This window comes from Atractosteus spatula, chromosome 8 (genome assembly GCF_055471065.1).
Source record: "Atractosteus spatula isolate fAtrSpa1 chromosome 8, fAtrSpa1.hap1, whole genome shotgun sequence".
NCBI classification, from domain to species: Eukaryota; Metazoa; Chordata; class Actinopteri; order Semionotiformes; family Lepisosteidae; genus Atractosteus; species Atractosteus spatula.
The window spans coordinates 59,109,169-59,136,458 of NC_142713.1; the positions used below are offsets into that span (position 1 = coordinate 59,109,169).

Here is a 27,290-nt window from a genome sequence, read left to right on the forward strand (position 1 = left end):
TCTTTTATCAAATCCAAGCATTTAAAAAACATATAATTGTGTAAGAGTAATTTAGCCCTTAAATTAATCCTTATTCCATAAAACATCCGGGCACTATACAATGTTCTAGGCACCATACGATTTGACACCCGCAGAAGGCTCCACAGCTGAAACGTTGTGTCTCTTCTTTTCAGCAGGGAATAAACCTTTCCTTGCTCCTTTGCACTGTGCAGTCTCTGCAGTTGAGAAAATGGCTTTGACGGGCACAGAGGAGAATAGTTAAAAATGTTGTGATGGCGTCCCGTCCGGGGCAATATCCTTCTTCGCTATCCTTATGCTGGGATCGTCTGCGCCTGCCCCGTGACCCTGAGTGGTTAGAAAATGGCTGGCTGTTGGCGTTCGTATACTATAAATAAACGTGGTTTACTTAAACTCACGGCGGTGTTTAATTGGGCATGGGGTCTAGAAACCCGCAGCAAGCTTGCCGAGTTCCTGCTGCCTTTGTCAGCCGCTCTGAGCTCTGAGTGCTGCGATGTCCGTGAGATTGGTTGTCAGGGAAAACCAGAAGAACCTTGTGCGAGGAGCAAGGCTTAAGCAGCGCTGTGAAGTTAGGCCTACATCATTTGTCCTGAATCGCAACCTATATGTCCTAAATTGACTTAAAGAAAGTTTTAACTAAATGATGGGGGTGTCCAACATTATTATTTTTGTTGTTGAGAATCAATGACAGATTGATTGGCAGGTGGAGTGAAACTACAGGTTATTTACAGGTGTTTCTAACAACCACTTTCCCCATTCATTCAGATCAGTGGTAATATTATTCTGAACTAAACACCCAGTGGACACATTTGTCTGCTGATCACTTCTTCCTGAAAGTTTCTGTTGTTAAGTTTGTGAAAACGTGACTATAATAATTGCTTACACATATATGGCGCTTTTCTGGACACTCCACTCAAAGCGCTTTACAGGTAATGGAGATCCCCTCCACCACCACCAGTGTGCAGCCCCCACGTGGATGATGTGACAGCAGCCAGAGTGCACCAGTACACTCCCCACACACCAGCTCTCAGTGGGGAGGAGAGCAGAGTGAAGTTCATAGATGGGGATTATTAGGCGGCCATGATTGATAAAGGCCAATGGGAAATTTGACGAGGTTGCCGGGGTAACACCCCTACTCTTTTTGAGCATCTTCCAGCAGCGTCCTTAGTTTTTCCCAGGAGGTCTCCCAACCAGGTACTGACCAGGCTCACTCCTGCTGGGCTTCAGTGGGTTGCCAGTTGTGAGTTGTAGGGTGATATGGCTGCTAGCTATTAAAATATTTCACTAGACTAATGGGCAAGTGTGTAATGGTTTGAAGCGCCACCTAGTGAGAAATATCTTGTGAACCCTTGCAACACAGCCCATCAGACCAAGTTGATAAAAACTTTACAGTGAGTGTCCTTCAGCTCGCTAGAACTTGAGGTGAATGGATAAACACTTTTTTTGTCCTTATGGCCATACTAGTTTCGTGGTGTGTGAACTTGATGAATAGATGGAAGGTGTGTGCTCTTTTCTGGAGCTCTGGAATAATTCTTTCTGCATTGCGCACCTACCAGACTGAAAAATGCTGCTCTCCAAGCTGAGGAAGCTCCAAGCTCTCTGCATGGGGGAGAAGTGTGTTCTGGGCTATACTGTGAAAGTAGAATAATAAGATAAGATCACTTTATAGGCCATATACAATTTCTTGCATTAGGAATTTGTCTTTTTGTATACTCCAGCTTGGGGTCAGAGTGTAGGGTCAGCCGTTTATACAGCACCCCTGGAGCAGCTGGGGTTAAGGGCCTTGCTCAGGGGCCCAACGCAGTAGAATTCCTCTGACGGCTACAGGATGTAAGGAGAGAGGATTCCCCTCTTGATTCCTTGACACAGTCGCTGTTCTGCTGCCACTGAGCTTGCAGTTTGCCTTCATGCTTGCTCTGCTGATCCATGAGGAATACAAGATCCCTACAAGATACAGCACAGGACAGCACCTACAAACTTTGAAAGCTGCGAAGGCATCCCACAGTAACATCCCTCAGTGTGCAGAGCTGTACAACATACAACCAGGGTAGCGCAGTGTGGAACGCCAAGTGTCATCAGAAGACAGGATCTGCTTTGTTGTTCTGAGGGTTTCTGGAAGTCAAAAAAGGGCTTCTCAATTTCACTGATTTTCTTGATCTCAAATGCACAAACGAACAGCTTATATTATATATATATAACCAACACTTATATTTCAACAGACTATAAAGTTTGTAAAGCGAGAAAGTTGCAGGCCTGAAAACGTCATTTCTGTAAAGATATGTGAGTGATTGATAGTGACTAATGTGAGTCTCAAAACAACGATTAAAACCAGTCTTTTAACCAGACATCTTTCCACTATAACGGCTGTTGTTCTGAGATTAAAACGAGCATTTCGAAGAGGTGTTAAACGTTAAAAAGTGAATGATCCTGATTATTTTATATTTAACAAATCCATCAAAGAAAACGATTGATCTCATTTTACCATGAGAGGTGGGAGGCCCTGGCCTGAGCACTGTGTGGCACCTTAAAGGGAGTCTGACACTAAGCGCACAGAGAGCTAACCAGAGGAGAAGCCTGCAGTTAACCAGGAAGAGCTGCAGCTCTTTAAAAATCACCGCTTTTTCAATGAAGTCCTCACACTCTGCAAACTTTGTGTCTTCTCCGATTTATAAATACTTTAATTCAATATTATTTTTCGTGTTTAATGGTTTTAAAAGAACCATCATAATTTTGACAGGAATAGCTTGTCTTTTCAGAGTAAACACAGGTTGTTATTTACAAGGCAGACGGGGAGTTTTATGAGGCCTCCACTTCAACGCTGATGTTTTCTTTTGAAAATTTCCGCAATATTTTTAGAAAGCCGTTGACTTTGGTGAGTGGAAATGTTTCACATGTGTGAACAGGCAAGGATTCCTCTGGAAAAGAGGTCTGTGTAAAATGAAACAAATAAAGCTACAAATTTAAAAACCTCAGTCCCATAAACTCCAGGACTGGGTAGAAAAAAGAACACAATTCAAGCAAAAATCAAACAAACTCTGAATTGCTTAGAAATATTATGATTTAAAACCACTAATGTCAGTCCAGAGCATAACTGAATATTTTCACCTACTGTTTGATCTCCAGTTCAATTTTATCTGCTTATGAATCCTTCCAGGCGACTCTTGTAGTCATGGCGCGTATGTTACTGTAGTACTTAGCTGGCTAAAAAAATGCCTTCAAAGAAACAGAACACTGAAAAATTCCCACCATTTTTTTATGCTGTGGCGGGATTTTGACAGCCCAAAGGGGCAGAAGGCCCAGATGACAGATCTTGGTGCCTCTCCGAGAAAACACCTGAGGATCCTGAGAAACCACCCCTACTGTAGGTCAGCAGTAGTGGGGGTCATTTCTTGAATCTGCTGGAAAAGCTAGAAGTGTTAAATGGCTTCAGCTCTTGCCAACCACCAGCGCCAGCATGATTTTGTGCCGGCAAAGGCCAGGTTGAGCTCACACGAGTGGTTGCACCCGTGACCTCGTATCTGGGACTCATTCCTGCCAGGAAAGCTCCTTGCTCCCACTGAACCTTCTACATTAGTCTGGCTTAATGCTCTCTGCATATTAAACTGAGCTCGGCTTAAGTGGAGTCATTGAGGGGAAAAAAAGAGGATGTGTGTGTTTAGAAGGGTGTGTGAGTGGGGGGAGGTCTGAAGTGGAGGACATTAATGCAGTTGGTTCAAGAAAAGCCCTCATTGAAATTCATGGCTTAGTACCTATAGCATTGTGGATTTAGCAGGGCAGTGAGAGTTGGGGTCTGACAGATTTCAATTAAAATGGCATTTGCAGAGGAGGGATGAGAAGGGGGAAGGGGTGGTGTACAGGGCGTGCTTCATACAGCGAGTCCGAATTTTCGTTTCTTCTGCGGCACGTCCAGAGACCCTATCCATTTGAGCCACAGTCGGTTTGTGCGAGGTAGTGCTGGAAACAGGAAAGGGATTATAGCGTTTTTGTGTCTTTAGCTCTGTACTGATGGCATCACACGAAACGTCTCTTCTTCAAGGCTACGTCACACAGATACATGAAGACTGTGCATGCATGGTTTCAGGGACCGATAACGTATACACCTTCGCTAATAAAAGGTGTGTTATCAGTTCCAGTTTGGTTAGGTGGATGGAGAGGACATAGTATTTCAGCTTCTCTCCTAAATATGGTAGCACCATTAATATTGAGACGCCAAGAGCTTTACAGCTCCCGTCGGAGAGCGAAGTGAATGTTGCAAAGTCCTTCAAAAATAGCATTGCCACATTATCTCCCCTATCCTACATATCCCATATTATCTCCTTTTGCCCTCTGCAGAAATAGAGAAAGAAATGCATCAAGATTGCAACACCTGTGAGCGTTTTATGCCCTTTCTGGAGTCTTTCACATCTCCTGAGTCTGCAGCAGCTTCTGCTGAATATGAGGCAGATAAGACGAGTGTGGCTGACCAGAGCCTCAACATCGCGTGCATTGACTTAAGAAGACTTGTTATGGGGTGCAGCTTAAAAAAAACCAAACACCCCACCTTAAAAATACCCCTTGTGGTGAGCATTGTGTTACCCCTCCTCTCCCCCCCAGATTGCAGAAAAAAGCGGGGGTGGGGAAGGGGTCCCTCTCCTCCCCAGAAAGTGAAAACCCAGAAGGGTCCCCCTCCCCCAGTGCAGCCTGGGAAGCCCCCTTGTGCGTGCGTGAGCGGAAGAGACAGCAGCTCAAGGAAGTCCAAATATGGACACAGGGCAGAGAGGCGAGTCGGGCACAAAAGGAAACCCTGACACACTTCAGAAGCTCTGCAATCACATGCAAACCACAGCCTGACAGCAGTAACAGCATTTTCTTCCTGTATCCAGCTGTTTCATCAACTTTACTTGTTTTACTTGCTTAATCCTGATTATAATAATTCCTTAAATTTGTACGGAGATTTTCATCCTAAAGGATCTCAAAGTGTTTCATATAGAACGGGACCCACTTCACTCCTCACTGACAGACAGCGGCCATTCTGCACCAGCAGCCCCACCTGGGAGACACACAGAGGCCATTCTGCACCAGCAGTCCCACCTGGGAGACACACAGAGGCCATTCTGCACCAGCAGTCCCACCTGGGAGACACACAGAGGCCATTCTGCACCAACAACCCCACCTGGGAGACACACAGTGTTCATTCTGCACCAGCAGCCCCACCTGGGAGACACACAGAGGCCATTCTGCACCAGCAGCCCCACCTGGGAGACACACAGAGGCCATTCTGCACCAGCAGCCCCACCTGGGGGAGACACACAGTGTTCATTCTGCACCAGCAGCCCCACCTGGGAGACACACAGCGGCCGATCTGCACCAACAGCCCCACCTGGGAGACTCACAGTGTTCATTCTGCACCAGCAGCCCCACCTGGGGGAGACACACAGAGGCCATTCTGCACCAGCAGCCCCACCTGGGAGACACACAGTGGCCGATCTGCTCAGAAGTTCAGAGGGAGAAGTGAGAAGATGGAGTTGTTAAACAGAAGTTTGCCAGGAGGTTACTTATACAGTAAATACTCATCTGCTGAGCGCTCTGCATTTCGGTCTCATCAGAGACGGACGTCTCGCATTCGGCTTTGCTGGACCTTTGTTGCTCCTGTGCTTCATCATCCTCTTGCTGGCCTTGTTGGTCTGAGACCTGTCCATCGTTTGACCCCTCCAAGCCGGGACAGGAGTCGCTTTCGTGAAGATCTTCAACCCCAAATTAATCGTGGAATCAAGCAGCTTTGCTACTGTCGTAGGGTCTGCTCTTTTCTTTCAGTTCTCCTAACGTTGTCAATCCTCCCTGGAACTCTGGAAACTCTGGAAAATTCACAGCTACTTCTTCTACTCCATCTCTGGTCAAGTATCCACCCCGCTGCACCTGTCGTCTCAGCTTGCATGTGTTGTTTTGTCTCCCTCCTTTCCCCATCCTCTTTTACATATGCCGTAGGTGCCCGGCTATGGCTGATGTCCAGTTTGTCCCAAGGGTGTGCACTGGGTCAAGACTCACTGCCCACTCATGTCCCGTCCTATCAGGGACAGATTCATCTCTGCTTTACATCCCCCCTGTTCTGGTGGCCAACTGGTGCAGTGCCAACCCTTGACTCTCCCTCCCCCACTCACCACAATCTTGTACCCCAGCCTCTCAAGTGTGCCAGACTCTTGTTTGTCCTCAGGCTTGTTGCAGTATCTAATGTTTTTCCTATTTTGGGGGATGCATGTGAAACCCTCCCTCATTCATTCAGTTTTTGCAAATTTCAGCAACTGGTTCCCATTCTACTTCCTGTTACCCTTCTGGGTTGCCATCTGCCATCAGTTGGCTCTACTGCCCCCTGGTGACTTTGTCAGCCTCTATATTCTCCTACACACAGTTCCTGTTCACTCCAAGCCACAGCGCACTTCCTCCGATCGGTGTCCCTCCAGATCCCTGCACTTCCGAACCGGCTCGATCAAACACAGCCCACGGACTTGTAGCTCCATCACTGAAGACACCTGCAAAGAAGATTATGCTGTAAAGCCAGGAAGAAACATTTTCTAAGTTACCTGCAATATCAGATATAATTCCCCAGACAACTTAATTTAGCCTCCTTAACTGTGCCCACGGTTTTTAGGAACTTTGCACATCCAAAGTTCTGCTAAAACTAATGTGATCGGACTCTGGATTCTGTATTGCTAACGGTGTCCCCTTAATTGTTTTTTTGGCTATCTTGTCCTTAATTGTTGTCCAGTCCATTGTGATTGGAATTAGATTGAACTGCTAAATTGAATTAAGGGGGAGCTTTAGGGAGGCCATCTTATACAACACCGGGGTGGAATTTAGCCAGAACACAGGGGGGTTAACACCCCTAATTTTATAAACAGTGTCATAGGATGTTTTGTGACCAAGGGATTGACCACTTCATTTGAAGGACAACACCTCCTACGGTGCAGTGCATGCTGGGTAACAGTTTTGGATGCCCTCACCATACTGTGGCATTGGTTTAGAAATACTGGTCCAGAGGAAAGAGCACCACCTTCTGGACCCCCCAAACCACTTCTTGCCTCGTTTTTCATGGGGTCCCCCCATCTCTGTACTGACCATACCTAACCTTGCTACTTCCTACATCTGCCTAGATCCCTTTCTGAATCAAGCCAAGAATGAATAAGTTCTGTGCTCTGTAGGATAGATATAAGGTTAAATATCAGGTCTCTGAGTGTTGCTGAGCCACATTTGAATGTGTTTCTTAAATCTGGAATTCTATTCTGTAGGTGACCTGTGATAACACCACATGGGTCACAGCAGCAGTGAAGTAAGACACCAGAACATGTCAACGTCTTGTGCCTCATGTATATTACCTGTCAATTAAGGCAACACTGAGATGTAGTGCTTAGGTCTCTGTATTTTTTAACTACAAGTTTGTGGGTTCACATTTTAGCTTGGGTACTACTCTGTGTTTGGCTTTCTTGAAATGTGAAGAGAAATGCACTTTCCTATATTTATCATCATCATTATCAATATTATTATTTAGTTGCTTAGAAGACTCCATTATCTAGGGCAAATTACAAAATATACTGTTATATTGATGGTAGTATAGTATATTGTAGCGCTCTCAGGTTCACGTGGGTATGCGCCCTCACTGCTGCCGCCTCAGCTCGGTCCCCCACCGCTGCGGTCTCGAACCCTGGCCTCCAGCGTCACTCAACAGGGACCCAGCCAGTTGAGCTGAAGGGAAATCTCCCGTCAGCCCGACGGCTGCGGTCCCTGCTATTCACAGGGAAGGGCGGTGACGGCTCAAACAACCTGCAATGGTGGCCGTATGCGTTACAATATATAGCATAAAGAAAAAACGAGACATTGGTCCAGTGGGTTTTTAATTACTTTCTGCCTCTGAGCAGCTTGCATCACTGCAAGAAAACGCCCTGCTCTATAAGAGGTTACATATTTATGTTGCTTTGGATAAAAGTGTCAGTCAGATCAATTACTACTAAAAATTCTGTCACTGTGTAACTTTTTATACATTTTTCAAGAAGCTGACCACATGGGCCAAATGGCCTGATGTTCGTAAGATTGTGAGGGGACCTGAAACAAGTATTCAGTCCTCAAATGCACCGACAAAGACAGCCCAGAGGATGTCTTCAGAAGGAACAGTGAAACACGATACAGAGGATATAGTAGAAACTATGTGCAAGTGCATTTAAAAATGAGAACGGGAAGCACTTCTTCACCAAAAGGGTGATGGGACTGTAAACCAAGCTACTCAGCCATGCTGTTGAAGCTGATGCCCGGGTTTCTTTCAAGGAATGACTTTAGGAGATCCTTAGTTCCTACTGACCAAACAGGGTAGATGGTGAAGTGTTGAATGATATCTCTCGTTTATAACTGTTCTTATGAAGGACTGCTGTCTCCTTTAATTGGTTAATAATTGGTTCATTTAGACCCTTTCGGTGGTTTTCTTGCTACGTCAGACGAGGATACAGCTCAGATAAGCGTTCAAGCATTTACTGAAAGCACAGCTGGAATGAGAACCAGAGGAGGCAACAGAATATCTGGATTGCAACCCGTCAGAGTTTTTAATTTACATTTCCTCTGCATGGTAAGGGTTATCAAGGTCTGACATCTGGCCCGTAGAAGTCAGTTCCACTCACTTATCTTACAACAAGCTACAGTATGAAGAATCAACATTTTCTCAGGAGCCCATCATTTTAGTAAAAAATCCAGAGACAAGTTCTTGTGCTCCTCTTACTAATGTCAGTTAATTAAATCTCCTTTACTGCTTCTACTATACCTACCCAGTCTTTAGGAACAATACATGCACATCCTAAGAACGTGTGCTAAAATGAATATAATCGCATTCCATGTTCCTTTTCAATTCTACAAAGCATATTTACTGTAATATCACAAACAAAACTGAAGCCTGTGTATTTCAATCAACCAATCAATCAATCAGATAACCAACTGTTTCACTATTTTTTTAGATTAATTAAAGAATAACTGAAAAATGAACATCAATTACCTAAGGTGACTGGAATACTTTGTTAACTTTTAGAGAAAGTGTTTGTCAGATGTGTTCAAGGGCTCTCAGGGCCCAAAACGTACAGCATCGTCTTTGTCTTTACTTTTGTCTGCATTAGAAAGAAAGCCCCAGGAGAACTGACACCAGCAGTTCAATGTCACGGTCCAAACAGATCGTCAAAGAAGAGAAAACACAATAAGACATGCCAGAGCTCTGCATGTCTCCTCCTGGGTGCTGTCCTGGTTTGGGTTTTAAAGAGAGGTCTGAATCTGTTTAGAATAACCCATCATCTCGATGCGATCGCCGAGAGAGAGAGGTGGTGCAGTCTGGGGTGGGCAGGCTCGGCCATGTGCGTTATTGACAGAGGAAACGCTGTGAACCGAAACAACTGCGCGGAACCCACCTCCTGCTCAACATCTCATTGTTCCCCTGCTCAAGGAGAGACCCTCTCTGTGCACACAGCTTCAGGCACAGCAGTCTTTGCAGTTCTGAGAGTTTCACCAGGCTTCTGAGAGCAGCCGGAAAGGCCCTTTCCCTTCCTTTGCATATATGCACATGTTGTTATTGCTGACGTCAACCGACTGGATCATAAGCAAAAAAATAACCATTTTTATTTTTGCCCAGTGACTTGTTCACACCACAAAAATGAAGCAGGTCCTGTACTTCAGTTTTTTTTTATTTTGGCAGTGTGTGTTCATAAGATATCGCAAACCGTTCATTCCAACATAAAATCCAATGAGCAGCTGTCCATAATCATTCTGTCTAACACCAGACAATATTGTAAAAGTTTACAATGATATTATACAGTACAGTTAAGGTCTCTGTAACTGTGTTTCCAAGCAGTCACTGAGGAGAACCACTCTGATGGAGTGAGAGTGAGCTCTACCTTCGGAATTATTTCTCTCATTCCAAATGAGGGGAAAGAAGTTGAATCCAGATGGCAGCATTCTTCTAACGTTTGGGTGAAAATAGAAAAAGAGATACCATTAAGATGATTGGAAGTAAACAGCTGGTGAGCCACCATATCCAAAAATAAAATCTACATTGGGCATAAAAAGTATAAATTTAATACTACTACTACTACTACTACTACTACTACTACTACTACTAATAAATTATAACTTAGATACGGTGTAACAGAGCAAGCTTGTGTCTGGAATTGTGGGCAGGTTGTGTGATGCCTTGATCATTTTCCCCTTCATTCCTAACTGTCAGAACATTAGTTTGAATGTTGTTTTTGAGCAGGAATTTTGGCACATTGTATCAACAAAAAAACATCAATACAATCAAAACAAGAAGAAACATGACATTTCGGGAAAGCTAGTGTAAGAAATGTTTTATGATGTGCTTCTGGAGCGCTTTCTGCATTCAGCAAAAGCATTCAGTTCCTTGCTTCCAAGTGTGCCTGTAAATGTCCAAAGGTGCAGAAATAACTAGCCCACATGCAGAAGGTGTGAAACACAGAATGAAACTGTGTGTGTTTAATCACTCCGGCATGGTTTTGTCATCTCACATTGCGTTTCTTTTCAGTTAGGAAAAAATGGAGCACACATTTGCGTTGGGGTCAAAAATGTTGAAACGCGCCAGTCGTTGGGGTGTGGGGCTCGTTAGTGTTCATTAGCAGCTGGCCGTCTAGGAAGAGGTGACCAGCAAGAGCTGTGTTTCCCTATGTAGCAGCGCTGAATCCCATGAAATCCCAAGAAATGGCCGGGCTGGAACGGAGCTGAGCCTCTGACCTCGCCGGGGGGACACGCCTCCCGCCCTGCTCCAGCCTGCTGCCCTGTTCCAGGGCTAGATAGGCTCGTTTGATCGGTTTTGTCTCCTGGCATGGAAATTTAATTTTTTCTTCTCTTGTTTGTTTGTGTTTTTCCAAGTATCTTTGTACCGCTTTGAAAAGGAAACAGCCTTCAGGCTAGTACTATTGCTGATAGTGTATTACTAAACATTCTCATGCCGACACACGCTGGTCTGGGAGAGAGAAACTGAACTTTCTTCAGAGGTGCTCAGGCTCTGCTCGCATTGCCAGCCCGGGCCCAGTGCTGTCTGCCGCTGTGATGGCATGGCCATCGACAGGAGAATGTTCCGGGTGACTGATCCCCCCTGTGAAAGCCACATGGCGCAGTGTGCTGTGTAGATGGGGCGGTGGCTCTGTGGCTTAGGATCTGTGCCTGTTGCTGGAAGGTTGCCAGTTCATATCCCACAGCCGACAGAGGAATCCTACTCCGTTGGGCCCCTGAGCAAGGCCCTTCACCCCAGCTTCTCTAGGGGCGCCATATACATGGCTGACCCTGCCCTCTGACCCCAAGCTTCTCTCCCTGTCAGTGTGTCTCATGGAGAGCAAGCTGGGGTCTGCGAAGAGACAAATTCCTCATACAAGAAACTGTATATGGCCAATAAAGTGATCTTATCTTATCTTACAACCCATGGGCCTCACCTGTGCCGCACGCAGTGGCTAGCAGAGGTGGACAGAACTTGAGCCCGGCCCCGAATGTGCGTGTGAGCCGAGATCCAGGAGTCCTGCCATCCGCAGCTGGGTGCCGCCCCCTCCTGGCACGGTGGGACTGGCACAGCGCTGTGCTGCCTTGCTTTCCTTGGCACGGCAACCCAAGGGAATTAAAAAAGAAAGAATAATTGATGAGGGCTCCACCTTCTTCCACAGCCTGCAGAATCAGAAATATATTTATTATTCTTGTTATACTGCCATATTAATTTCGCTCTTTAAATAGTACCAAAAAGTGGATTTCTAGATGTGTTTATTGGTTTGGGAGGAAACAGGGATGACCTTACACAAGAACTCAATATATATCAAGCTTTTGCCTGCATGCTCTCAGATTTTTTTTCTTAATTTTTGTTTTCCTCATAAATTGCGTCACCTGAAATTAGTGAAGTGCTTTAGATTCTCTCTGACGCTACCACTGTGCTAATAGTTGTTGGTAATCGAACGTTTCTGAATATGCTCTAAAGATTTTCAGTGTGAGAAATGTATAAAAACATAGAGACATTTTACAGTGGAGATTTATCAGTCTTAAGTGAAAAGCTTACAGTATATGCCATTTATCTTCCCTTTTAATCTATTTCTGCTTGATCTGAAGTGAAAATGACGGGAGGTTTGTCCTGAGGGTCTTTTTATTATTTATTTCGATGGTATGAAAGGCAGATTTGATACTGATGTGTATCATGTGTGGGCATCGGATCCTGAAGTCCTGAAGTCACACCTGCGATGGGCATCAGGTCACTTCTCTCCAGGCCATCTCAGGTTTTGTTTTTTCTAACGTTAACAAATACTCAAGAAATGCTTTGTGTTTAGGTTTTGGGGTTTAAAGTTTTGGAATGAGTTTGTGTTTTGTAGTTGAGAATGTCCGTCATTTATTTGCTTCCCTAATAGGTTCCTAATTTTTAACAGTTGTGTTCTGTCAAAGTGACTTTGGCATACGCGAACAAGCTTTAAAAGTGTAACTACAGATGCGCACGCTATACACACTGTGCTCTCGTACCGCATAAGAGCAAAGCAGTGACAGGGCCCTTTGCACATACTGCATCCTTTATAAAGAAGACCAGGAAAAAAATGCTCCTTGGCACCAGTGTCAAACAGTCTGCAGAGTTTGATGAGGTTTCAGCCTCATCACTGGAGTGGGAGGATCCCCGTGTTTCCACGGATGTTGCTATTAGTTGCACTTTGACATGACTCCAGTCCCTGGGAGGCTGGATCTGGCTCTTGGCTCTCCTGGCCCAATGCAAGCGCGGCGCTCGGTATTCGCCTGCTCGATTAACAGTTTTGCTCATTCGGTGAGAAGAGGATTAAATCTCCTGGCCTGAAGCCTGTTCTGTCTTGTGGTCATTGCAAAACATACGGCTCACTTCATCTTTCAGCTGAAAGAGACTAACGGGACAAGGAAAATTTCGTTTTTCTGAATTTGCCAGTTTTTTACTGTTTTGAAAAGGAGGCAGTAATATCCCAGGTCTAATATACTTGGCAGGGAGATCCAGTTCTTACAGAAGGGTTTTGCATTGGCTGTATCTAGGTAAAACGGCATCCGAGTGCCAAATGATCAGTCGCTTTTTACCTTTTGACCCCTCTTCAAAACAAAACAAAGAAATAGAATATTTATGAGTTTTAATTTGATCTATTTCTATTCTCTTAAAAGTCGTGTTTCACTGTAAACCGCTTTTTTCCGTTTCTGCTGCTGTAAACCCACAGTACATTGTTGTATTTCCTTTACAAAATTGTTGTCTTTATGTAAAAAAAAAATGTCTGTACAGTTGTCTGGGTCAGGTGAGCTCCTCCTGCTGTTGGCCGGGGGTGTCCTCAGCAGTTAGTGGTGGGAATGAAGTCATCTGTGTGGGGTACAAAGTGCACATTGTGCTGCAGGGCTCCACTCACCTGTGGGTAAACAGCTCGTATACGTTCTCCGCAATATGGGAATTCCTGTAAGCTGCGTCAGACCATTTAGGCCTTGTGTGTTCAACAAGTAGATGTTTCTCTACCATCTGACAAATGCTATATATGCATTATCCATTGAATACTACTTATTAACTCATCCTATAGCTCTTTCTGTGTTTCCAGCCTATTTTGATAACAAACGTAAGAAAATTACGTTCAGACTGTGGAATGGTATTTGTCTGAGTTGAGTGTTGAATGTCTCCCTTTTCAAATTCATTAAATCTCATTACATTAAATGGCCTTAATTATCATAAGCAGTTACTGTATGTCATTGATGCGTGTACCATTAAGTTAATTTCTAATTTAAAAGTGCATATGGTTGTTCTGTGGGCATTTTTTTGCCAGCAACGAAACTGGACCATTCAGTCTCTACTAGTATTTTCATTTTAAATGACAATAGTTAGACTTGTTTTATGTCACATCCTGCTGTGGATTTCCAAGAGGGTTTCTTAGCAGACAGCAGCTCTGAGGACTTCCTGTCCTGTTGTAACTAACGACAGTTCCTTGTTCTTCCCTGGGGTTGCACATGAAAGGGAGCCACTGGTTAAATGTTTGTTTTGCCTTCAAAAGCTCATGAAGAGTTTAGCCAGGCACAGTTTCTCTGTGCTCATTTGTAATTATTCCCTGGAATGGGTAAAGGCCTTTGTTACTAATAGGCCTGTTGGTTCCTCTCATACCAGCCTTCCATGGTCCTTTTCTATATTATTTTCTATTAATGAGGTGAGAAAAGGCCTTTGCTCTGCTGTTAAGACAGAAAAGATAATTGTTCTGTTCATACATTCACTAAAAAGCTCCTTGTGTTCCTAAAGTGTTTAAGAGACAAGGATGCAGAAAATGATGTTATTGATGGTGTTACCGTGGTGACAGCCCCTTTAGAAGAATGCATTCTGCTGTATTGTTGCGCCTCAGGAGAAAGCACAGACTGGGCCCTTTTGAGGTGTACCCAAGGGCTCCTGTCTTTTTGTTTTCCTTTCTTTGATGGCTGGGGTGATTTAGAAACTGCTGCTTTTGGGCGAAGCGGGCTTCACGTGAATAGCACACCACCATTTCTGATGGCTACAGGCTGAAAGTGGTCTATCGCTGGAGCCGCGTAGATCTGGTGCCAATTTAGCTAGATTTTTTTTTTTCATTTTAATGTCTGATGTTTAGTTACTCCCACGGTGCCTTGTGTGAAGAAGTGCCTCCGGTTCTCGGTTTTAAAGGCTCTGCCCTGTAGTTTGCGCTGAGGGAATGAAGTGTCGTCTGAGGGCACCGGAGACGTCAGCACACAAGTTCAGACGGACCTGAGGCAGCAATACGATGTTTTCCTGCCCTGAGCAGCACCTGACAGATAACCGACAGGAGATGCTCTACGCACTGTTGTTTTCGAAAAGGTGCTTTATGGTTTCGTGCTCTGCAGCATGACAAGCAGTACGCAAGTTTTGTTACTCCCTGTTAAAGGGGAAAATGAATCACTGCTGTAATGCTGAATCATCCAGTGAATTGAGGTTCTGTAGAGGAATCCCAGACAGAGAGGGCTGGCTTATAATAATAATAATAATTTAGAATTCAGTTTTCACTAGTTGATCGCAGGTCAGCTTTGGTCATTAATAGTATCATTTCATCCAGACATTCCAGTTTATTGCAAGCACATGGGAAATGACAGGTGTGAAAAGCACATGTGCTTCAATTTTACTAAATAGGTATTAATGGCAAATTACCCCTGTCTTCCTATAGGAACATGGTGAATATCTTTACCTGTCATTTTTTGTTGGAAAAAAAGTAGAGCAATGACTCCATTTGTGTTTTCTTCCTGTATCAGTTAGTTTGACAAGTCTGCTCGTTATGGGCGGAGTGGTGGCTCTGTGGCTCAGGATCTGCGCCTGTGGCTGGAAGGTTGCTGGTTCAAATCCCGGAGCCGGCAGAGGAATCCTACTCCATTGGGCCCCTGAGCAAGGCCCTTAACCCAAAACTACTCCAGGGACACTGTGCAATGGCTGACCCTGGGCTCTGACCCCAAGTTTCTCTCCCTGTCTGTGTGTCTCATGGAGAGCAAGCTGGGGTCTGAGAAAAGACAAATTCTAGATGCAAGAAATTGTACAGGGCTGATAAAGTAACATTATGTTATGTTACGTTATTAGAATTTAATCCGACATTAATTTCTGACTGCCATCATTGCCAAAAACCGTCTCAGTTGGGGATCTTCACCACAGAGGCGAGAAGCGAGCGTGGCGCATCCTGGGCTGTGTGATGGAGGTGGGTTTGTTTGAAATGGCAGCGAGTGGGCCTCAGCGGTCTTCTCCAGGCGTGTGCAGGGCTGGGCCTGGAGCCGCAGCTGTGTGTGCTGTGGCAGCGCCGTCGGTGCGGAGCTGCGCCCTGAGCAGGCGGAGACCGAATCATCAAGGGGAGCTGCAGGAGGACAGCGCGACATCTGTCCGCAGACGGGAGATTTATAAAGCACGAAGGCTCACTTAGATAAGTCTTTCTCACCAACAGATTGTCAAAGTGATACGTTTAACAGGCACACCGAGACCAGTCTGGGCCTGCCTCGTCTGTTGGACTGACCGTTCTTCATGCCCTTTGACAGCTGGTTGAAAATTCCAGGCGATGTCTTGAGGCAACTTGTGAAATCAATCCTGCGACATGTCAAGCTGTCATGTACCTTTCTGAATGTTAATATACTTGATGGGCATTAAAAAGTTCCTTACAGCCTTCGCTGACCAGGAATAACATTTTAAGGTTCGTTTAACTTTCCAGCTTCTGAGAGCCCGGTGATATGCTTGGCTCCTGTGTGTGTCCTGCACAGCTGGGAAAGGACTATTTGCATGATTGAATTTCACCCCCTTGAATCTGGTCTTTTTCCCCCATTTTTGTCTTAATATAAATACTGAAATGCTAATGCATGTCTCCAGCATTGCCAATCCCTAGACTCAAACCCATGTGAAGAGGAACAACATAAAGAAAAGAATGAATCAATACAAGTTAAAAATGTGCATCTAGTGCTGGTGGACTGGAGTTTGTGACAGAGCAATACTAAAGATTAACACTTAAGTTAACCGAGGTTGACACGGTCTGTACATACTGACTGCATTAGTGTTCGTAAATGTGTTTTTTAAGTTGCTCTGACCTCTGCTGAACCCCAGTAAAATGTCATATTGCATGACATAGCTTTGCACAATTAAGAAAGCAAAACATGGACTGAGGAACTCTGTAGTGGTTTATTTATTGAAGGGCGCTGGAATAGTTATAATGACGGATTAGGATAGAGTTGTAAACAGTCTTTATTCCGTGCTGGAGCTGACCCTCGACCCCCTGACGTGTGTCTGCTTCCTGACATGTGCTTACTCGACAGTGGGTCCTGCGACATCGAGGTGAGCTTGTCATTCATTCTGCTGGTCAGGTGAGTGCTAGTGCACTCTCAGCTGGAACACTGGCTGAAGTGCTGCTGAGTGGAGCACTTGTCAGCTTGTTCGGTAAACTTGTGTTCGTCACTCACTGCCAGCAAGCGAGAAAGACGGGACTGTAGAGAGGGGTCGTGGGAAGACGGTGGTCGAACAAACTCGGCTGGGCTTGACGTCACTGTAACTCGAGCTGTATATGAGCAGAACCAAAAGGCACTCGTCATTCACCCCCTGCTGGTAGCCTGGAGACTGATGGAGGACCCTTGTACAAATACTGTGGCTCTAGGTGTGCTGACACCAGTTTATGTAGTTTGAGCTTTGGCAAACTGGTGCAGGTAAGGGTGCAGAGAGCGAGAAAGATGAAAATGAAAATATCTGTTAACTGCAGTACGACTTGGCAGAAACCTTTCAGATCAGCACAACTGAAGTGGAAAATCTGGTGGAGGAGACATGGATTCGAAGGAGAAACGAGGTGGGAATGCGGAGGCAGTGGGAGTAAACTGACATGTACAGTAACACTATTGCTCTGCCTTCTTTGTTATATTGTTGTACCTGGACTGCACTGTGAAACAGATTTTCCCCCAGGGGATGATATAGCTTGAATTGGTTAGATTTGAATTGAATTGTAAAGGCACTTGCTCTGAGCACAGACTGGCCTCTGTTGCGCTGACATGAGCATGACCAGTCCTGTCACTAGCCGACTGTGACTGGGGTTGTCCAGTGGGCTCAGTCTCACGGGTGCTGGGGTTTGATTTTGGCCGCGGCTCCCACAAAACAGCAAGCGCTCAGACTCTCCAACACCGGTGCTCGCCTTGAGGTCAGTGAGGGACACGACTGGGCGTCCTGCACGTCACAGCAATGCTGCGTAGAAGTGCTGAAGGGTGGGCGGGTCAGAGGACATTAAATAACACATTCATTTATGTTAGTATGGCCTATCCCGATACACCAGGTTTACAAGAATGCAACAGGACAAACGGAATCTGAAATATTATTCCTTCAAAAATATATTTTTTCCTGATTATATTTTAAATTGCCCTGTAATCGATATAGTTATCGATGCATTGATAAGAGGCTACTGGGTTGCAGCCTCTTACGCTGCTCTCTGTTATTGCTGAATGAGAGCTGAATCCGACTCCGGTCTTTGGTCTGTTCTGCGTTACCTGCTGGTCCCGATCAGTAGAGATGTCCTGGCTGCTGTCTCGTGATGATGAAGTTCAGCTCTGATGGTCTGACAAAGAAGGACTTTACTGTTCCTCCTTCCCACAGAGGTCATAGTTCCCACTCCAGAGAGGCCTGTTGCACTCGGGCATGTGGTGTCTCCTCAGATGATGTCATTGTTTATTGAGAATTGTCCTTGATGTTCATTTCTTCTGTGCTGTGAATGAGAGAGGCTGGGCTCAGGGTGCTCAGTAGTTTTGAAAATTCCACAAAAAACATCGCTGAGCCTCCTCCCCTTACTTTGTGTTTGCCTGTTGGAAGGTTCTGAATGAATGCTCTACCTGATGCTGTAATTGTACTGCAGTTCTCACTACACAGAAGGCACTGTGAGTGATGTGACAATGAAAGTGCTGTGCAATGTGAACGCCCCCAGTGAATGTGGAATAGATCCTTTTCTGTAGAACGTGAGTCACTATGAGTTGCACATAGATCCCAGTCCAGTTTAACATGCAAACCTGGCTATCCCAATTTTCTGATTCTCCACTCAGAATGCAGTCCTGCCAGGCCCTGTAATGCTTAGTCATGCAAAGACTGAACGCTAGATCTTTTATTATTTTAACAGATATTGACTCCTGTAACACAAAGAAGACAAGTGTTGAAAAGTTTATGACACTTAGTTTCTTTTAGCATTGTACGGATGCTATGCTTGAGTGAAGTTATGTGCAATACACCCAGAAGCTTCAATAATCTTGTTAATTTACTGAAAAAAATGATCACAGTGGCTATAGAATCCTTCTTTTTTTTGCTTTTTTTAATGCCTCCTTGTGTTTGTGCATCAAAATGACACCCAGAAAAAGCTTGAAGAATTGAGACCATCTGTGCGCTGTGTACGCCGGCTATTTTAGTGGCTGAATTTTACACACAGTTGGAGCAAATCTCTTTGTCTTCTGTGAGCCAACCCAAACTTCGATGTCTTGTCCCTTGTGCAAGGGAACTGCAAGAGGAATGTTAAACTAATTTACGTGGTCATAAAAATCCCACATTACTCCAAAGGACATGACTGAAGTGTGTTTATAATGGGACCCAGTGCCTGCTTTTCTGCTGTAAATTATGATGTTTTAAAACCTCAGCCTTAATCCCAAAATGTGCTCTCTGCCTGGACTCCCTCCAGTTCACGTTGTGCCGACAATGGCGCGATTGTGTTTGTGTCCAGTTCGCAACTGGGGTTTTGTTTTCACACTCGGCTTTCCCCCTTTGTCGCTCTGCAGACGGGATGAACTGTATGAACAAAGACCACGGCTGCGCCCACATCTGCAGGGAGACGCCCAAGGGAGGAGTGGCCTGTGAATGCCGCCCCGGCTTTGAGCTCGCCAAGAATCAGAGGGACTGCACACGTACGTAGCCCTGCAACCACTCCAGGCGCGATGTACAGTGCCAAGCGCCCTGTCCTCCTCCGTGCGCCCGACAGCGGGTAACCCTGCTCTGCTGTTGCCATCAGAATTTCCCTCGCACCGTATTTGTAACTGTCCAGGTCAAAGTCAACCCAAATCTCTAATTTCCTAATCGCGCCCCCTGTTTGCACTGGGACGGGAGCTCGTTCCGTCCGAGAAGCACGGGAGAGCCAGCCTGACTTCTCTTTGAGGAAGTGAGAACGTCCACGCAGAAGGAGCTCTGGCCGTGAGTCGCTCTCCGATCAGGCTGGAAGGGACAGAATACAAGCCTTCCTGCCAGATTTGCACCAAGGTTTCTCCAGAATTCACACATTCTAGGGATGTTCTCCTTATTTATTGATGTCCTCATTCACATAAACCTAGTGCACAAAATGTTTTTCTAAAATGAACAACGTTAACTCCATGCTGATGTCTAGTCATGTTGGCGATGGGCAGCACTGGTCTGTGCTGCAGTTCTACAGACCAATAGGAGGATACGTCTTCAGTGAGCGCAATAAACTTTATTTTGCTATGCAATGTCAGACAGAGCGATAAATGTGCTTTGTTTCCCAGGCAAGCTGTAAATAACATCACGTTACATATTAATGATCCGTGTCTATTCACCTCTGGCAACAAACACTTTCATAATGTCATGCTGAAGTGCTTAATCCGGCAATGCTGAAGAAGCTTACCAATATTTTGTATTTTGCTCTGACTGAGCTTTTAACACATGTGCATTATTAATAGTCCTGTTACCACTTGTGATATTTTATGCTATTTGCCAGGTTAGAAATGTGTGTCTCAAGACAGACTACCTTTCTGATGAAACCATTGGCATGTGGTGATTGGCACCTATCAGTAGGAGTGGGCGGAGGTGTCTGTTTGCTTTCAGGATTGTGTCTAGAAAAGCACTTCAGCGTGTCTGGTCATCTTGTAAAACCAATAATATAATTGGGAAAATGATGTGGCTTAACAACAGTAATTATAGATTTTTTAGGCACACAGAAAAACAAAACTAAATATGAAGAAGCCCTAATTGCGAGAGAGACCGGAGAGGATTCTTGTACACATTGGAGAGAGGTTGTGGCAGAAAGCTTGAGGCGTGTCAAAGGTCTTGAGATGCCATCCTTCTCTTGTTAGACACCAGCCACAGGCAGATGGATGATCCCTGAGTCAGCTTGCCTGCAGCCGTTGACTTACAGATAAAACGAGTTATGGTTATGGTCTCTCTCTTTTTATACGCTATGACTAGCATGCTGTGGATTTGGTTTTACAAATGTGCAACAGCTATAACGGTATTTACTGTCCTTATGTTTCCAATGTTTGTTTAAAACTAGTAACCTGTAACTATGGGAACGGGGGCTGCCAGCACACCTGCGATGACACGGACAGTGGGCCGGTGTGTGGGTGCCATCAGAAGTACGCCTTGCACTCCGACAGCAGAACCTGCATCGGTAAGTCCCCGCATTTCCTGCCTGCCCTGCTCTCTCTTTAACGTGTCCGCGCCCAGTGCCAGCAGACATAACAGCCCAGACATGCCAGTGCTGTTTCTTCAGTTATAACCAGTATTTGTTAGGCTAGCTAATTACTTCAGGAGACAAATCAGCTTGAAGCAATCCAAAATGCAGACCTTCGGGTTTTGTAATTAACGAGGGGCGCAGCCGACGTTTGTTTCTAGATTCGGGAAGTGCTTTCTAGCTCATAAAAGTAACTAAATAAAACAATGACAGACGAGAACAGGAGGACGTGTGAATGGCTTTCTGCTCCACAGCATCTCAACAAGCAGCTGGCTCCCCTGCCCGGGCCTCCTGTTATTTAAACAGTTGCAATGAAACAAGTATTGCAACAAACCTCTTTTTAATTCCCAAGTGACCTTAAAGATATACTGCGCCGAATCTGCCTGGTTTCCAGAAACTATGCTTTTTTTAAATAAAAAAAAAATACTAAACCATGAAATTGCCTTACCATAACGCAATTGCTACAGCGCAATTAGGAAGAATTCAAGCTCCTCCCTTCTCACAGCACAGTGCAGGCTGGAGCTCTTCCTTCTCGAACGTGTGAAAGAAAAGGCTCGGTGGCCAACAGGCTCAAGAGGTCAGCGAGGGGCTCTTGTGATCTGCAATGTGTCCAAAGCAACGCCACCGAGAGTCCCTGACACTCGCTTGCAGAGTAAAAGGGAGGCTCGAACGAGCGCCATTAAAGGGACACCACCCCCAGCCCATCTTTCCTCAACGAACAGATTGCCTGGGCTGTCACTGGATTCTGTTAACCAAGGGAGCGTTGTGTAGCATTGGGAAGAAGGCTCCAGATCTGTCTGTCCACTGGGCAAACGTTTGCCTTTTCAAGGAAGCAGCGGTCTGCCACCGCAGATGGCTAGAAATCAGCAGACAGTGCCGCCTATCTACAGCACGTTTCAGCCGAGCCTGTTCCAGCCTGGCATTCTGCTTCCTGTCCGGTGGTGATGTCTGCCATGTGTTACCCCCACACTCTCAAAGCACAGGCTGTCATTGGGGTCCACCCCATTCTACTGTAGGTCCTTCTTCCCCCAGCAGTCCAACACATTTCAAAGGAGAGGAGACCATACAACAGTAGCTCATTGATCTAAGGTTCCTGGCCAACAGATTCTTGAAAGAAACCAAGGTATCAGCTTCAACCACATGGCTGGGAAGCCCGTTCCAGACCCCCGCAGCCCTTTGTGTAAAGAAGTGCGTCCTGGTCTCTGTTTTAAATGCCCTTCTTCATAGTTTCCATTTGTCCTGCAGTTTGTGTTTTACTGTTTATTCAGAACTTGTCTGCTGGTCTGACTCTTCCAGTGCCCTTGTGACTTTTGAACAATTGAATCAGATCATTCAGTTTCATAGGCATTGAACTATATTTTACTATGCATTGTGAACAGCTTTATTTGAAAAAGTAGTCTAAAAACATAAGGAAAAAATAGTTACTCCTTCCTAGCCAGGTTCTGTAAATATCTGAGTGCAAAATGTGAAATTTGTATATTTTACTTAGGAAATGTTTTGAGAGTAATTTACAAAGTATTAACTTATTCAAATGAATAAGGTAATGAATAGAAGTACTGTGTTTAGTACTTCTATCAGTAAGTTCTCTTTGAAAGAAAACTGACCTTCTGTTTTGTTTGACACATTCTTCACGTACTGGCGTCAGAATAATGAGCAAGGAATCATATGCTTTTCAACAATAATTCCAGCTTCATTGGAGATAATCCTAAAAAAGCCGGTGGTAAGAAATTAATATGAAATATTGATGCCTAATCTTTAAAAGATAAATAAACCAGGGTTTAATATAAAAACAGTCTCTATACACAGCTTTGTTATGCTGAGACATGTCCTTGGGTCGCAGTTCCACACACAAAGCAGATCAGCAGTAAAAACAAGCCCCTGTCTGAGAGAGCAGTTAGCAGCATCACGCAGTGGAATATGACTCCTGTTTGAAATGGGGAAAACTTTGTGTCTGGATGTCAGTATGGCTGTATCCAGAGCAGTAGCTCCAAAACAGCTATGGTTTTGAATTTCAGAAGACAAATTAACAGTTCCAGGTAAGTCATGTTTTTTTTTCTTAATATTTTTTCTATTAGCTCTTACTCCTGGACTGTGTTTGATTTGGATGTGAGAATTTTTGTACTTTGTTTTCCAGCGTACAAAAATAACTCCTGCCTGTGCCAAATATGTCAGGGTGTCTTTCTCGAACGCGTGACGGTGATTTACTGCCTTCTCATTACATTCCAGCACCTGAATGAAGTTTATAACAAGGAAATTGCAAAATCAAGCTGTAATGGGTTGGCAGTTCCTTTGCGATCTTGTTTTTCTTTGTACTTCTAACGTTGGGGTGAACTGCTCCCATTTTACTTGAAGGAAACTGCAGTGGTTACAGAGAGTGTTAAAATATGTGGCTTCAGAGCCCCAGATCCAGCACGAGGGGTACAATGCTCTGTATTAATTGGGCTGTGAGCTGAGGAGCAGCGACAGCAGGTGGAAGGAACACAAGGGCTCTGTTGGTTAGATATGGTTCAGTCAGGTAATCAAGGCGCATGGGTAATAACACCGATCGTTTCCCATAACCCAGGCGTTTCCTAAGCTGATAAAATCTGGGTTTGGTTTACATTGCTGGAACAAAACCAAAAGCATCTATTTTCTGAGGATGTTGTCCGAACAAGAGATAAAACTGTACCAAAGTGAAGAAATAAATATGGTTGGAACTCACTTTTCTCTGTTAACAGAGACCATATCTAAATGGTCATTTTTAAAGAACAGTGCATGGCTCTTACATGGATGGACTCTAAATATTGAGGATCCACATTAATGTAACTCCTTCATACTACTGATGATGGGATTTATGTACTGAAAGTGGAAAAAGTGTATTTTTTTCTTAGGACATAAATAATTACCATTACAGTTTTTAGAATAATCACCATCTCTTTGACTGTGGCAATGCATCTGAAGTAAATGGGAGCTATGTTGCAGGCTGCTTTCTAATTTCCATGACTGATTATTCTGGTAACTGCCATCAATCACCACTTGTTGCCAGATGTGCTGCATACCCCAGGGAATAATTTGCTTTCCAAATGGAAATCTCAATACTTTGGTATTGAGAAGACATGGAGGTGCGCTCATATTAGTATTGCTTTTGTCGGAGGATTGTTTAGTCTGCAGTTTTCTTACCATTATTTTGAAAACACCTGACAAGTCAGTTCAAAATTTCTTGTGAATTATGTTTCTCTTAGTCTGCCCATTGGAACCGATCAGACATTCTGCACATATAAATAATATATTCTGTTACCAGTGACAAGTAAAAGATAGTTCTAGAAAACTTTGGTTTCATATTGAAGGCTGAAGTGTGTTTGTGAAAGCTGATTTAAATTGTTTTCTCCACAAACATGTAGGTGACTGTGTTTAATGTGTTTGATTTCTGTTGACAAAGAAATCTCTGTGCAGTTGCAGTTCCAACACCTTTTCTTGACTTTGCTGTGGTGTACTGTAGCTACTGTATGTGCATTGGTAAGGCTGAAACGTTAAGCACTGAAAGAATTGCAATGAGTCCTTGTTGGTCATCTTGTCCTGTTCCGGGCCCGATCGAGCCCTGGAGAACAGGGAGAAATGATCCTCTTCCTCCTACAGGTGGATTTCCTGAGTGACGGCCGACGTCACAAAGACGTCCGTGGAGGGGAAATTAGGAGTCAGTTTGCAGGGAATAACTCTGTGGGAGACGCTTCATGGATTGTTTTAAAATGACTGTTTTTTTGTTATAATGTCTTCTTTTTCAGCTTCAGGGAGCAGCAGACGTCTTCACGGAGGAATAAACAATCCTGAGTTCTTCATCGGACAAGAAGTCCATTCTTTGTTTCTGTGATCGAGTCACATTGACTGCTGTGTCAGTTTCCCCATTCTTCATAGTTCTTTCTTCAGGCTTCCTGTTCCCTTCCTTCTGCTTTCTGGTGATGGTTACTGATTGCCTGTCTTGTCTGAGCATTGAGGTGGAAAAAAAAACCCAACAACAACAACCTATCGATTCTGGAAAAAAAAAGCAAATGATGAAACCGCTAGAGACAACACCTCAATTGCAGCCTCGTCCAGCCTAGCACTGGTTAAAAATGATCAAACCTATTCCAAGATAAACCGCAATCAAGAAAAAAACCCTGTTATTGTATGACCATGTACTGATGCCACAGAACAAAATTAAACCTGCCCATCCATCCTGTCTCTCTCCACCCTGTCTGCAGAGGTGTGGATTCTGCACATCGCTGTACAGGAATGCAGACCTCTGCCGTTCCATCAGCCACCCTGCATTCTGTCTAACCCATTGGTGTCATCCTCGTCCGCCTCTCCTTCCTTTTTCGTTTCAATTAATTTACCTGGTTTCTGCATGTGAGAATTCGTTTTGCATTTTTTTTTGTTTGCTATTTGTTTCTGTTTTGAAATCGAAATTAATAAATTAATAATAACCCACCCTGTCCTCCTGTTTAATTTAGTCCACCTTTAATGTTCCTATTATTAATTTACCTTTGAATTCCTACTTCTTATTTGAGTTGACTTATCTGTGCCTGCTGCAACAGGCACCACTGCTCCGTCAGTGCTGACTCGTTTCTCTTCCTGGGCGTTCCTCCTCACCCGCGCACATCTCCAATGGCCCTCATCAATGTCAGAACCCTTTACAGGGTGTGTAACCCAGCCCAAAGCATTTCCCAGCCTGAGAAGGTCCCTCACGGGTCTGGCCAGCCCAGTTCTGGAGAGGCTTGTGTCTTCTCCACTCCAGCGTCCTGCTTCGCATCCCGGACAGGACTTTGCACGGGAAAGACCTGCCTAGACATAATGCAAACCCTGGAATGGAACGTGCGTGTTTGCAATAGCGGAACGAATTCCCAATGACTGCCCCAAGCTGTGATCTGCTCAGGCTCAGGGTCCGACTGATTGGAACAGCTGTCCTGTTGAATATCACCTTCACGGGCTGTGTCCATCACCATTCCAACACTACCATCCTAACCGTGGCCCCGCTCTGGAACAGTGTTTCAAGCATTGACTGTCAAACCAGTTGTGATGTGTTCCATAGACAAGCAGGCAACCAGCACTGCCCCCAGATGAGCTTTTCCTGTTTGCATGTGGTCTGGATCCTTTTTGCTTTTCTTTTTTTCCCCCATTTTCCTTTTTGTTTTTGCTTTCCTCCACTTTGCGCGTCTCCACGGGAGGTTGTAGTCTGCATCCATCACCGGGTCCTTCAGCTCTTGCATCTGTCTACTCTTGTGCCTGACGTATTTCTTGAGGTTGTTGTGCCGGCCGAAGTCGGCCAGCAGCTCGTCGTACCTCTGCCTCTCGCTCTTCTCCCTCTCGTCACTTTCTCCAGCCCCTCCACCATCCCCCACCCCCTCTGAAGTTTGCCTTTGACGTGTCTATTCATTCTCTGCTGATGTGAGTCATTGTTGAAAACATGCCCTTTTGTGTTAGACACAAAACAAGAAAATCACCAACCACAAATCATTGTTTGTCTGTATTTTTGTGTCCTCCCTATCCCACTTCTTTTTTAAATAGAATTTTCTTCTGGGACTTCAAATGGGATTAACACTCTAACAGGGGTTTTACTGCTTCATGGCTTTGCATCTCGGCTTTGGTCTGCACAACGCCAAGAGAGTGTCTTAGGCGGCGGAGAATTGGGCTTCTGATTAACCAACTGCTCCATGTTTGTCCCTTACTTGTGTTTTAGAGAAGGATGAGGCTGCAATTGAGAGCTCTGAGTTCAATGCCACGTCAGTAGCTGATGTGGACAAGCGGGTGAAACGGCGCCTTCTTATGGGTAACTCTTTTCTTCCACCTCCTTTGTCGTGCTGTGGCTCTTGTGCTTGTCTCTCTTATTTAATACCTCGTTTCACGCCTGAGGGCGACTTATTACCGCTTCTCCGCAAGTAAAAAAAGGTTTTGTGCCTTCCACCCCGTCGAAGAAAGCCAAAGGTGAGGGAGCTTTCTGTGAGAAAGCTCGTCTCTGTCCACATGAAGTGGGACAGCTCAGAAGTCAGGCAGGCTGCTGTCTTATTGTAAAAGAGCATTTGGATGTTTGCTTACCTTGACTTTATAACCCACTGACATTTGCTTGTTTGTTTTTATTTTCTGTCCTGCACATCCTCAGCCAGATCCTGCAGGGCTCTCTGAACCCAGCTGGCAGATTTCTGCAGCCGTGTTATTAGGAGCTAATAATCTTTCACTGAAAAACAAACTCAGACATCTATTGTCAGCCTGGTCCCGATGCATTAATTCAGTTTGGCTCAAGATTTGACATTTTAGATCTTAGCCACCGTTTCACTTCCAAAAATATAGACACAAAGTTTCGTGTGTTACAGTTTTAGATTAAACCTG

The 27,290-nt window shown here is 44.8% G+C and overlaps 1 protein-coding gene across 2 annotated transcripts in view; it reads left to right on the forward strand.

The window, feature by feature from the left end:
• Window positions 1-27,290, forward strand: part of scube1 (signal peptide, CUB domain, EGF-like 1) — a 142,504-nt gene that overhangs the window by 52,018 nt on the left and 63,196 nt on the right. The window contains exons 5-7 of one of the 2 annotated variants that reach the window (XM_088923153.1): window positions 19,273-19,398; window positions 20,772-20,888; window positions 26,644-26,733. In XM_088923153.1, the coding sequence (XP_088779279.1) occupies window positions 19,273-19,398; window positions 20,772-20,888; window positions 26,644-26,733 (333 nt within the window). The remainder of the gene's footprint in view (window positions 1-19,272; window positions 19,399-20,771; window positions 20,889-26,643; window positions 26,734-27,290) is intronic. The other variant, XM_088923154.1, reaches the window with a different exon arrangement.